The 13,892-nt window shown below is 37.9% G+C and overlaps 1 protein-coding gene across 3 annotated transcripts in view; it reads left to right on the top strand.

Moving 5' to 3' along the window:
• The window catches only part of LOC121672993 (tensin-3-like), a 93,211-nt gene extending 79,629 nt beyond the window's left edge, over window positions 1–13,582 (top strand). For all 3 annotated transcript variants that reach the window (XM_042045982.1, XM_042045983.1, XM_042045981.1), the window contains 6 exons: window positions 2,234–2,311; window positions 3,996–4,073; window positions 8,184–8,352; window positions 9,344–9,412; window positions 9,555–9,581; window positions 10,550–13,582. In XM_042045982.1, coding sequence (XP_041901916.1) covers window positions 2,234–2,311; window positions 3,996–4,073; window positions 8,184–8,352; window positions 9,344–9,412; window positions 9,555–9,581; window positions 10,550–10,694 — 566 coding nt within the window. In that variant the 3' untranslated portion in view covers window positions 10,695–13,582. The remainder of the gene's footprint in view (window positions 1–2,233; window positions 2,312–3,995; window positions 4,074–8,183; window positions 8,353–9,343; window positions 9,413–9,554; window positions 9,582–10,549) is intronic.
• The last annotated feature ends 310 nt before the right edge of the window (window positions 13,583–13,892 follow it).

Genomic DNA, 13,892 nt, shown 5'->3' with positions numbered 1-13,892 from the left:
TCATTACAGAACAGTTCCTCTGCTGCTTCATCCCTCTCCCTGTTTTTCCTTCCTGGGATGTGGGCTTTCCCCATAGGCTGCCATCCTGTGGGGAAAAAAATCTGTTTCAGCATGTGCTCTCTGTCAACCACAGAAAAAGTCTCATCTATTCCATTGCGAGGTCCTCCAGAGGGTGGGGATGGAAACTTGGATACCCAGAGCATCTCCTTCTCCTCCTCTGTCCATGGCATTCCCTCTGCTGTGTCTCACCAAACCTTTTTTCTATAGGTGCCCTGCAGTGGGTCTGCTGGAACGGGTTGTGTTTGGCATGAAAAGCCCCTGGACTCTACCCAGAGGTCATCCTGCCGCCCTCCCACCCTCTGTTACAGGCCTTGTCACATACATCAAATACACCTGTGAAAGGGTCATCTACCATAAAATTAACAGATGTAAAATGAAAGTCGTATTTAAAATAAAGGTGGATTGAAGTTTATCAGTGTTTGGCATGAGACGTATCTTAAATTAGAATTTTTAGTCCGTTCCTACCTCAATCTTGAAGTACCTGTTTAGGCACTTATGCAACCCTACTAGTCATTTACTTTGAACATCTCCTAGTCTTTCAATGTGTACAGCCTGTGCTGGTTTGAAAATAAACCACAGTGAGAGGTGAACCCCACACAAATACCTTGAGAGCAGGTCAGAGTTACAATTTAATAAAAAAGATTACAGTAAATGCAACGATACAGAAAAACTGGCTTAAACCCACAAAGTCAAGAGTACAGCCTTGCACCTTGTTGGTCTGGGTGATGGTTGCAGTCTGATTAAGCAGTGGTTGCAGTCCTACTGAAGTGATGATTGCAGTCTTGTTGAAAGTGGTGGTCCTGTGGAATTCTGGTCTTCCTCTGGGTCTGTTGAGCAATGGTAGTGCTGTCCCAAGTCCCCAAAACCCCAGATTATATACAGTCAGGTTCAGGTGGTACCTCCCTCAGGATGGGGAGTTTCACAATAGAATGATGTAATACTCTTGAGTCATTGCAGTTGTCCATTCTTGCTAGGGCCATTGAGTCCAGGGTGGCCTCCAAGCAGAGATGACCCCCTCAGGATAGGTGTAGTTACCATGGCCAAGTTAATTGTGAAGACCAGGAAACATTGCCTTGCAGGGTTTGCCTGTTTTCCCTTATCTAACACCCAGCTTGCAGTCTGAGGGGTTGGGTGTGCACTGGGCAGCTGTTGCAAATGACCCAGCATTAACAGTTCATCAAGAATTATGTAGATGGAAATAGAGTACATAACTTGGTTACACCCCACATTGTATCCCAGGACACAGCCTCAAAACTGCTTTACAAAGTAGTTGAACAGGCACTGTTGCACATGTTTATGGGTAAGACAGTGAAAGACTAACAGTATCAATCAGTTTTTGCATTTCTGTAAGACACTTGTAGAATTGGGTCATCTTTCCATTTCAAAGAAATTTTTGATGGACTGTAAAAATGAGGTTTGTTATGGTTGAACTGAGATTTTTCTCCAGCACATGGTTAGAACGTTTGCTGCTTGTTAGTAAATGGGATCGAAGGATGGCTTTTTGTACAGATTGATGAATACTATGCCTTCCTCTCACTCCTTATAGTCTCACATGCTAATATCAGAGATAACTAATGTTGAATTACTTCAGTTAAGCCAAGACCAAATTGCAAGAGTGACTTTGAATAGAAAAGAAGAATCATTTAATAGAGAATGCTACATACATCATTGCTGCATTGAATGGAAGAGGTTTTACCTGGACCATCTTTTATACTTTTAGAAGTACAAAATAGAGATGCATGTAGACAGAACACTAGCTGATGAAGACTAGGTGGCTAAGAGGTAGAACTTGCTCTTTTTTACCTCATCATATAGCACAAGTGACCTCTTGTGCTCTTACCACCTTTCTAAGATTTTACTACATTTGATGTAGCAGAAGTTAAGAGCGTTGGAAAGAATTTACTGACTTCTATATGCTATTGATTTTGTCATTTTTGTGCTTTCTCCATTTGAAGCACAGACATTTAGGTTAGGATCTAAGCAGTGTATTTAAGAGGGAAAGGAAGCATATGATTGTGATTAATGAGTTCAAGATGATCTTGGCTTAGGTCCCAAGAGATTTTTAAAGGGAAGCAGAAGGGGCCCTTACTCTAACTTGAGAGCAAACATAACTTATGCGTTCTTGTTGTCCATGAAGTTAACTGTGCATGTCTTGTTACTTTTCTGACCACAGGGAGTTTAACAGCTCTGGTGTACCAGCATTCCATCACTCCACTGGCATTGCCCTGCAAGCTCCTCATCCCAGACAGAGGTATGCTTGTTGAAGTACAGAAGAGATACTCCCAGCCAAGTTTTGCTTCAAAGTGTCAGTGTCTGAAGACAGGTGAATGTGTCACAAGTTGAGATCTAAGCAAAAATGCACCAAGGAGGAAGCTGTGTTGTAAAAGATATTCTTCAGTATTGGTGATGACCGTTATCCAAAGTGTGGTTCTGAGCGTGCTGGTACCGTGATATTCCAGTCATAAACATATATGCATCATGGAAATACATGCAGTAATTTACCATGTAGGAAGACAAATGTACTTCTCAGACGTGACATTATGCCAGTGTATGGTTAGATTTAACCACTCATTCAGGTCTGGATAGCAAAAGGACAAGTAGATAGAGAGCAGATAGTGCCCTGAGTGCAGCACTGGCAGGAAGAATGTAGCAACTTACACAGGTTCAAATTTGTTTAAGTAAATTATCAGAAAGTCTTATGTTGCTTCATGGGATTATGATTCTAATTTTGCTTATACTGATTTCATAAACCACTCTAAGACAAAAACAAAATGCTCATGCTTGTCCAGTAATTAAGTTGCCTGATATTTTCCCACATTAAGTTAACCCCAGACACATTATTGCAATATTAAATGTTCTTGTGGTTTTTGAATGACCCCTTTAAACTTTTGTTACAAATGGTATGTTAATGTACAAAAATAGCATTTGATTTATGTGAATACATTAATGACACTATTTTAGCACAAAAATATGCTGTGGTAGATGTGACAAAAGATCTCATGCATCTATATGGCAAAGCAGTATGGAGGTGGGCTTGTTCTCTTTATCCCCCTCACTGAAGATGGAAAACTTACTCTGTTCCTCCAGAGGTGCAGGACTAAAGCATTTGCCTTGTCTTGAATAAACATACCACAGTGAAATTTTATTTTGGATTTATTAATCTGATTTGATCATGCATTTTAAGATGATCTTCTGTGGTTAATGACAGGATACAGTGCCTGAAGTATTTTAAATGTTTATATAACTGTAATTCTAGACATGTGAATAGTGTCAAAAACTGTATTATGGCTCTCTTCCTCATTTGATTATACTCAAAGACAGCATACCTCATGCTAAATGCAGCAGTAAGTGAGACCTTTTTACATGCATTTATATACCTGAAATAACATGCTGGGGGACAGTTTTCTTACTACTTTTAACAAACAATTGGGAGGGAAACGTTCTACTGCTGTCTTAATGGTTTAGATGGGTTTTTTCAGCTTAAGAAGAAAATTATGTTGCCATCCTCTGAATCAAAATCATGGCAACACAAAGTCTTTCTGTATAAATCAGTGTAAGTTATAAAAATCAAATGAGATCATTAAAATCACACTATTTAAATTTTTTTCAGGTTGTAGTGAGGGAATATAGCTATAAGTATTGTCTTAATGTGTCATCATGTGAGTCCCTGCAGCATATGCCTATGTTATGTCTTTTATTGTCAGGAAATAAAGGTTAAGCATCCTGCTTGTGGTGCTTGAGGCAAAAAAGCCTGATGCAGCACAAAGCCTACATAAATGATTATAATTGCAAATAAAAGGTTGTTTCATGTTTCTGGCCAAGATTTGTCCAGTAGATGAGATCACAGTTACAAATGCTAAGCTCATACTTGACTGTGGACTTTGATTTGTTGATTCAAGTCCATACAAGACATGGACAGTGTTTTCTGTTTGCAGATCCCTTGGAGGAGATAGCAGAAACTTCTCCACAAACTGCTGCAAACTCAGCTGCGGAGCTTCTCAAGCAGGGTGCAGGTCTGTTAAACTTTTAACCTTGTATTTGACTGTTACCAAAGTTTGCATTTTACAGGTTGGGAGAAGCTGAAGCTTAGACTGGATTGAAGGATATGTAAAGGTAGCAGTTAAATTTAGAGCACTGGGTAGGAAGTGTAAAGGGCACTGTGAGGATATGTACCGTGTTCTTTCTGTTTTCTGCAACCAGTTCCTAAGTTCTACAACCCTGTAGTTGGTTTCTAGTCATGTGTCTTATGAGAATATGAGGTATACATAGGTTTCTTCAAGCGTGGCAATTTTTAAGCAGGATATTGCTTTCATAACTGATAAACTTTGAGAGGATATTTTCAACCTGTGGTTGCAAAGGTTCAAGAACTATGTGTGAGGTCTGCAAAAGCCAACTAAGGAAGGTGTTCAGTTAGGGTTAAGTTCTCATCATAGGGGTTAACAATACCACTGCAAAATGCTTACTGTTGCATCAATCTGAAAAAAAAGAACAATTCCCTGTACTTCACTTGGTGCTGCATGTTACTAGGAAATGTCATGTGTCTTTTCCATTGGATGTTTCTATGGATTCTTGTGTGTAATGCAGCACCATTTCTGGCAAGTTGACTTGTGTTACCACAAGCTTATTTGATGTGACAGAAGAACCATGACCAGAGTACCTCCAAATGATATGATGCTATGCATTGTTACCATCTGTATGGCTCTCAAACGTGGGGTGTTGGCAACAGCTGTGTAGAGATGTGTTCTGCTTCTTATTTGCTTTGTTAGTGTGCAGCTGATCCAGAGAGCTAGTTAAACAGCCTCTCTGAAAAAGTGTGGTGGCATCCTAACTCACTGTATTGGACAATGCTGTGAGTATTCCTGCATAATCTTAAGGTTGTCCTTAGAAGAAATGCAGCCACTGTGTTACTCTGCTGTACAGTGGGCATGTCCAGGGGAACCTGCCCATGCTCTCCCATGGTCCTTGGTTTTCAGGTTGCTATGAATTCTCCCCAGAAGTCACCCAATTAGTGCCGTTAGAGCACAGGAATACACTACCTTTGCCACTTTCTTTCGAGTTTAGCCTACCACTGGATCCACAAGTGAGTGTTGTGGCAAAGCATGCCTTTCTAAGAATGCTGCCTCATTGCCCTCATGCATTTTAGAGCACTTCTGAAGGGGCAGTTGTCTGGCCAGCTCTGGAGAGAGTGTTGCTCCTTGCTTGTGCAGCAGTCTGCTTCAACTTTAAATGTGAAGCACCATTTTGAGTGCTCTAATTGAGCGCTCTAATTGAGCAGGCATGTGTGGCTGAGGGAATGGCAAACCTTTGGGAGGCTGTGCTGCGAGTGAGCGTGTGCTGGCTCACTGGTTGGTGTTTGTTGTGGCCAACAGGGAAAAAAACGAGAATAACTTTTTGTAGCACTTTACTTCTAGAAAAGCCATCAAAAGGGGCATGTGTTGTCTTTCAAGAAATGTTGGTTTCTCCTTGCTCGGACAATGCTTTTCATAAAAAAAGAAGTAGTTCTTCAGCTGGGGCAGTAGTCAGATAACTCTACATGAGATCTGTCATATTATGGATCATTAGGGTACTTAGTACTTTTGGTTTTAACCTGTTTTGTTGTTTTTGTTGTTTTTAAACAAGGATTTTAGAACCCAAATAGATAAATTAGCTATGAGAGGTTCTCAGAGGTTTGTTTTTTTTTTTTTTTTTTTTTTGCCTTGATACATCAGGGGTCCCTTTCCATTCACAGAAGTGTTCAAATTGTGGAGTTCAACACTGAAGTGCAGACTCAAAACATGTAAACTGAGTCCTTTCAAAGAAACTTTAAAGCAGAAACACTTTCTCCCTGCCCTTCTTTACCCACACTTTTCTCACTGCACAAGCAAAAAATGATGTGTTTTCCTAGAAGGATTATTTTTTATAGCTGCCTGAAAAACCTAATGAGCATTTCCAGTTTCTATCTAAGTGCTGAAGCTGACTAGAAATCCTTTGCTTCTTAGACACTGACAGTTGAAGACTAGAAACCATACAAATAAGAGGCTTTTCCCTAGTAGAATTCACCTTGCTTTATTAACTTTCCTGTTCAGCAACAAAATTTTCTGCCCAAATAAATTGCAGTTCTTAACTTCTCTTTACACTGATACAGTCAAGAAACTAAGCATTCTGAACAAAGGACATTTCCAGTCTAAAAGCAGCATTGTTAAGCTGTTGCTGGTGGCACAGACGTGCTCCAAAATGTCACCTGTGAAAGATGAGAGCAGCAACATTGCAGGGCAGCTGCACTGAACGAAAGGTCTTCCTTTTGTTCTAGGTTGGAGTATGGTTTCTCTGGGATTACTGTTATTGATACCTTGTCAGACCATGCATGATGTTCCTAAATGAGAAATCTTTCAGTGTTTCTCATTACCTTTCCTCTCCTTTTTATGCTGATATGTTTTCACTTTGCAACACTTTGGTAAAAGGTTTCATTTATTATTTTTTGTGCTACAGAAGCAATCTACTGTATTTGGTAACTGGTGTTTGAACTATTACTTTGAGGGCAATCTAGATAAAATGCTTGGAAATTTCATTTAGAAACAAAACCTGAAAACAGTCTGTTGACAGCAATGCACTGTGTGGCAGAAGAGGAAGGGACTCTGATTTGTGTGGCTATGAAAGAAGGGAAGCTTCCTGTTCTGGGAAAGACTCACAGGATAGTGAAGAGCTTTAGATCTGTACCAACCATACACAGTAATGAGGTGAGAAGAAGAGAGCTTATGGTTTGGAATGTTCATAACAGTTTTGGGTTGCTACTCGTCATCTTAAATCCCTCTGTGCATGAATTGTGATTGAGTCAAGCAAAAGTTATTGGAACTTTCAGAGCAATGCACAAATACATTTTTGAAATTTTACACTTGGCAAATCAAATAAATGAAATTTCAGGATCCCTTCTTTCACTGATGGACTCCAGAGCTTGAAGTTACTGGGCTGATCATTATGCTGGAATCAAACTTAGGCTTACGCAGTTTTTAACTGTTGGTTGTTTTGAGCTAGCCAGTGTCTAGCTCTATAATTTTATGTAAATAGTCATAGGAGAAAGCTTAAGACAGATTACAGAATAGCCATATAAAAAGAGAAACTGTTATATTTAATTTAATCTTTGCTTTCATAGTAACGTTGGCAAGCCAAACGAAACTGCTAAACAAATGAAATATAACCATGGTAGTTTGTATGTGTCAACTGACAGTTGTTTGTCCTGGATACCTACACAAATGTTTTTACCAACACAAAATCTCTTGGTACTAGTGTTTAGCTATGGATGTGCATAATCCTTCTTGCTTGTTCTTAAATTTGTTTGTAAATTTGACTTTATACCACAGTCCCATAGTAAGCATGTGAGTGATTCTGTTAATACTATATAATAATAATAATAGTTTATACTGTAGATGGCACTGTACTTTGTAGTATTTTACAGTAGTACAGAACTACTATGTAAAGTTATATAATATTAATACATATTTTCCTAGTGCTCGCTGCAGATTGATATGAAACCATGTAAAAAAAGTAACTGGTAGCCTTAGAAACCAATGATTATCTATTTTATAGAGATATTTCAGAAGTTGCTAATATCTCTAGAAGAGGAATAGTACTTTTAGAAGTAAGTGCATGCTGAAATAAAGAAAAGGCCTAAAAATATATGTAGTAATTTTCATCAGTGTGGAAATTGTTTTATTTGCCCTGAAATCATTAAATATACAGAACACTACGGAATGAATGAGAAATGAGCTTTTCAATAACCCTCAGTTCTTTTTGGTGTGAAAACATTCTTATCGTGCCAGTCAAGTGAATTGTTTTCTTTGAATATAGTTCAAATACCATTTGAAACTGTAGAACATGTGAATGTATGCTGCAAATGTGTATTTTCTTACTGGCTGATGTATTTGAACTTTAAAGCAAAATATCCCCATTCTTTCCTCTCTGGAATACCTTTGCTCCAGTACTACCTACAAGTGTACTCTCTAGTGCTGTCTTGTATTTATTTAAATTTCAGGGTATCTATGGGTAATAGATAAATATAGTCATTGGCTTTGATATAAAGGTATTAAAACCAAAGGGAGAGCAAAAGGCCTGTGACCTCTCAAAGTCTTACCTCTCTTCCATTACAGCTTGTAACGTTTGGTACCTGAATTCAGTGGAGATGGAGTCCCTCACAGGCTACCAGGCAGTACAGAAAGCCTTGAGCATGACCCTGATGCAAGATCCTTCTCCTGTCTCAACCGTTGTCCATTTCAAGGTGTCTGCTCAGGGAATCACACTGACGGATAATCAAAGAAAGTAAGCGAAAGAAGGATGGGACGAGAATATCTGTCCCTGTCCCTATCAAGTGTTGGCCACTGTTGATTTGACGTTCCTAGTTACATTTTGCAATCTCTGTCTCAGAGGATACTAGGATTATAGGAATGATGGTGACTGTGTAAGATGGCTGCAGTACAGGAAAATATATCTTTTAAACTGTGGGCTTTATTTACACATGGCATATTTTAACTCTGGAAGGTCACTTTGATATGACATTTTTTATTGTTATTTCTTATAAAAAGGGAAAGTAATGGCTTTGCTAGCATTTGATATTGTGCCTGTTCAGTGAAATAATTTATCTTCATGATGTCTTTCACCAGTATCACTGAACAGAGCTGACTTAAGCAGATGATGTGTATCTCCAGGATCTGAAACAGTGTTTTGGATAGCCTATAAAAAACTATGATAAAAAGTCAATTTATAATTTGTTCTAGGTGCTAGTTAGGCTACTACAAACTCTTTCAATTACAAAAATGACAATAACAAAGGAAGGACAACAGGAATTTATTGTAGGTTAAAAAAGAAGAAGTGCCAGACTTCTTAATTCCATGGGGTTTACAATGATTTGTAGCAGATCACAGAACCTTTAATTGTAATGCCTAGGAGTGTGAATATTTTGAAACATAGTATGATCAAATTATTCACAGGTTCCACGAAGTTTTCTCTCCCACTAAAATAGAAACTAAATGGCCAGTTTTTAGAAAAAATACATTTCATGCTCCTAGTCCTTTTTCTTAGCTTGAGAGTCAGTTTTCCTTTGTTTCAAAAACTTGATGTTAGTATTTTAAATACGTATTTATTTGGTTGGAGCAGTTCAGGTGGCTTTCAAAGTCACTCAGAGAGAGCAAAGGGAATATATTGTCTTTATTAAATTAAGACTAAATAGAGTTTATTTTTCAGATTTGTTTATTGTTTAGAATTCTAAGCATCTTAACTGTTTCTGAAATTTGTTCTATTTCTTCCTATCCAGACTCTTTTTCCGGAGACATTATTCAGTCAATACTGTTATTTTCTGTGCTTTGGATCCACAGGACAGAAAGTAAGTATGACAAGTAGTATTTTTAATATGTTATTTGTATTGTTGATCTACCAAAAAAACCCAGCAAACAAACCAAAACTAACATAGGTTTCATTTTTATTTCTCCATTCTATGTTTTTTTACTGCTTTGTTAATGGACAAGGTGGATGAAAGATGGCCTTTCTGCAAAGTAAGTGGAGTCTCTTTTAACTGAATGTTATAGGAATATTATTAAAGTGATCAGTTTCTTGGTGTTATAAATTACTTTTGTTTGAAATGTGGAAGGGAAAGCAAGCTGTTCAGAGACTAAAGTCTCTCAGCCCTCTGTAATTAGACTTTGGTTACTTCATTTACACCTTTGCAAGTTGGGGCCTAATTATGTAATCGGTGGTGGTGGGATGTCTGGAGCCAGCGCTAGCATGGTTTGTTTAGATTGCAGGTCTGTGATTTGACTATGGTTTCAAAAGTTAGAGCTATTTGCCTCTCAGTTTTGTGTTCCACCTGTCCAGCAAGACTTAACACAAACTTTTCTCACTTAGACTGATAGCTTTAAAAAAATCCCTCCCTCGCTACATAGATGAAAACACTCCTGGTAATATTAGTGTGTGGCATAAATTCATTGTTACCTGTGGATTGCAAAGTGTTTTCTGTTGGAGGCAAACGTTGTCACCCGTTAATCCAAAGAAGTAACTTAAAACAGAGAGGCTCAGCATTTGTGTTTCTGGAAAGGAACACAAATAGATGGCTTAAATCCTTTTTCCAATACTCTGTCCACCAAGGTGTGTGGCCCTCAAAAACCTCTCTTTGGGCAGTCCCTGACACACCACACTACGAGCCCCCCAAAGTAGGTAAGAGAACAGCAGTATTGAATCAGATTAAATACGTCCGCAGGCTCAGCAGCATGTCTCTGACAGCAAAACAGCACACGATGCCATATAAACAGAGTAGAAGGAAGGGGTCAGTCTCCTTTCCTGATTCTTTTCTGAGCTGGCTGGTCCATCTGGACCATTGTGTTTAGCAGTCACATGGAACCTTGTCCGTCAGAACAGAGAAGTCTGCTTTGTGTGCTTGGTTTCTGCAGTATCTTTTCTGTTTTATGAAATGAGGCAATGCCTATCTGTCAGTTCTCTTGACATACTGTGATTGCTGCCCTTGCAGAGTGTTTGGGTTCATTGCCAGGAAGCAAGGCAGTGCCACAGACAACGTATGCCACCTCTTTGCAGAACATGATCCAGAACAACCTGCCAGTGCCATTGTGAACTTTGTATCAAAGGTCATGATTGGATCCCAGAAGAAGATCTGATGCCTTTCCATCCTTGATTCAGAGCTCATCGCTGACTTCACCAAAGGAAATCACTGTGAGAGGGAGAAAGGCTATTCAGTAACAATATCTGAATATTGTCATTCCCAATAAGGAAAGCAGAGGATGATCTGTGTATTGTGCTTGTGAGAGCTCAGGCTTTTATTTCAGGATGCTTCACAAATGTTTTTATATCAGAGGACAAAACAAAAGAAGCTGGGTGCCACCCAAACCCACGTAGCTGTTACCTGAATGAAGCATAAATGAAGAACGTTTCTCCTGATGGGTTTCTAATATATCTTCACATGCTGTTTCTCATAATTTATTGGAGCAGAAATACTTAATAGATTGCGCTACTTTTTTGTTCAGAAAATGTTTTGTAAAATCTCCACAAAGGCACTTGCCATGGTTGCAGCAATTGTAGTTGTAGGCCTTGCAAACATGTTTTTAGGAGAATGATCATCTGAGGAAGACTGCTTGCTCTTCCTTATGTCTTTGTGATCAGTGATGAGAACTGAATGGAGAAAGGGGAAGATGTATGTGAAAAGAAGGTTTGTGCAAGTTGATTTCTGGTAAGAAAGGAGTGGCAGTGTGGAATATTCAGGAAGATTGCTCTGTATTTAGTGTTAAGAAGGCTGAGCTGTTTTAGTTTGAAAGTTTTTCAGTAGAGCAGAAGTGGCAGAACAAAAGTGTGAAAATCTGTTCTGTAGCTAGGGGTTTTTTGTATTTTTTTTTAATACAGAGAAGTAAGCAGGGAAGATTAAGCATTTTAGTAATTACAGGATGAAAATGAGGGAAAAGCAAAGATGAAAATTGTATATTTATGCATTTTTACCTGTGAGAGATTGAGTAGTGGATCCCAGATCTTGGTGTGCCATAGAGATAATTCTTAAACTAGACCAATGTTGAGCTTTGCCTCCTTAGCACTATTTTGTGTAAGTGAATGTGTGTGTAGCCTGTGCCTTGCTGGAGACAATAGTCTGGTATTTTGTCTTTTGTCTTACAGTGACAAGGCACTTCCCATTTTCTGCCTCTGCAATACTGTTTTATTCCCCTACATAATATGTAATTATATTTATGGATTCTTTTACCCCATTATTTTGCTGGAGTTTTGAGGATTTTTTAACTTTTTTTTTTTAACCTGTAGGAACTATATTTGATTTGTTATTCCTCGAGTTAGGGAATTTGAAAGTGAATGTAATTTATCTTGTTACTCTGTCCCATTTCTTGAGAGCATTTATGTCATGATTTCTACATCCGTCACACTTGTACATATCTCTTTATCTTTCTTAACACATTGATATTTGAAATGCATAAGGAAATGCTGCTTAGCTTTACAGAAAATTGATGCAGTAGGTTACAGTGGAAGCCTGCACAAGGAGAGTAAGCCACTGAGATCTACTGTGTAGCTCCCATTCACTCAAAAAGAGCAGTACTAGACCCCCTGTATGAGAACTGATGGTTATAATACAACTTTAGTGTGGCAAGTGCTGAAAAATTTCATTGCTTCTATTTCTTTCATGTGTGGCTGTCAACATTATATTAACAACCTGAGGAATAAAATAGCATGCTGTATTTTGCATGTTGATACATGAGCCACTTTACCCACTTGTAGATTTTAATCCTTTTATCCACCAATTTGAACTACATTTGTCCTGTATAAAATAGGGAGGATTTTTAACAGCTCTCTTTGTATTTCCTGAAGTATTAGGACCATGTTAAAACCTTATTCAGTGACCATAGCTGAAGTGTTACCAAATTATTTGTGTAACTATCAATTTTGTGTAAATAACTTTATGCTTTTTAAAAGGAAGGTGATGAGGAAGAGAGAGAGGAAATTACTGAATTTTAATGTATTTGGATGAGAAAGTGGTTTATTAGTAGGAGTGGGTGTTGGGTGTCTGTAGAAGGGTGGAGCAATCCAAAGTGCGGTAGCTACCATTGAAGCAACAAAGGCAAGTACTTCTGATTTGTAATATATAATTCTGTTCTTTTGGCACAGAGGTATATTACTTACTATTGTTTATGTACCATCCAAAAAAAGATTGCAGTTCTTACTTCTCAGAGCTTTACTTCTTTTATAAAATATGAGAACAAGTTTTCTTTTAAGATTCTTTTGGTGTACAAAGATTCCAGTTGCCTAATCTCATCACCCAGTGGAAGCCCAGAGAATTTCTTCAGCTGACATCTCAAGTAGACTTGAGTCTCAATTAGATGTTAATCTGGTGTGTTGTGAGCATTGAAATGCGGAGGAATTTTTTACTATATTTTTCCACTTCTGTAGATAATAAATTTTAGTGTGTTTTCCTAGACAACTGTGTTGGCCTTTGGGCTGAAAATAAAATGTCTTTTTTTTCCTGTGTATTGTCATTTCCATTTAGGACCTTATTTTTTATTCCTTGTGCTTTCTCAAGGTCTGCTGAAATCAAAAGCATGAGGGATTGCATGCTGACACTCCTGGTGATATTTTCTGGGAGTTTAGCTCTACTTGCTAAGTGGGAAAAAAGAAGTTACCCTGTTTCTAAGGGAGATTTTCTATTTTGCATTCCTTTGGATGGTATATTGCCACGGGCATTTGCTTTTTAATGAATTAAAAATGCACAAAGCAAGATAGTTCAGTATGTACCATTATGTAGTCTGTGTAGAAAAATATTAATGAAACTTATATGTTCATGGCAAATACAAGACTAATCTTTATATAGCACTTTCTTTCAAGATTTCTGGTAGATGTGTATATGCAGTTTCATAACTAATGGCAGCAAATTGACACATATATTTAGCCAGACTCCTATTAATGTGGTTAGTAAATATACTGTTATAATCATACAGTGTTGAACTACAAAAATGATAAAAGCCATGTTTTTAATTAAATGGTTTCACTGTATCCAATATTTAATGTTTCTTTCTTGATTTTTCTTACTAGTGAAAATTTCCACTTTTTTCTTGAAACTGTAAAGAAGCATCTAAAGGTCTTTAGTCTATAAATTCTTTGTATAGTCATTTTCTCTGCTCTTCAGATACCACCTCTTTCAAATTATGATAAAACTACAAATGTGAAAATCCACCACACAATTGTCACAGGGCAGTCTGTTCTGAATGAAAGTTACCATCTGGCATTTGAAATCAGCTAATAAGCAAAGCCTTCTTCATGAATTAAGAATAATTTGGGTGCTGGGGTTCAGTTTTAAGAAACATTTGAGA

Source organism: Corvus kubaryi, unplaced genomic scaffold (genome assembly GCF_017639235.1).
Source record: "Corvus kubaryi isolate FWS band 111438036 unplaced genomic scaffold, C.kubaryi_AGA036_p1.0 65075, whole genome shotgun sequence".
NCBI lineage: Eukaryota > Metazoa > Chordata > Aves > Passeriformes > Corvidae > Corvus > Corvus kubaryi.
This window is presented reverse-complemented; position numbering and strand designations above follow the sequence as displayed.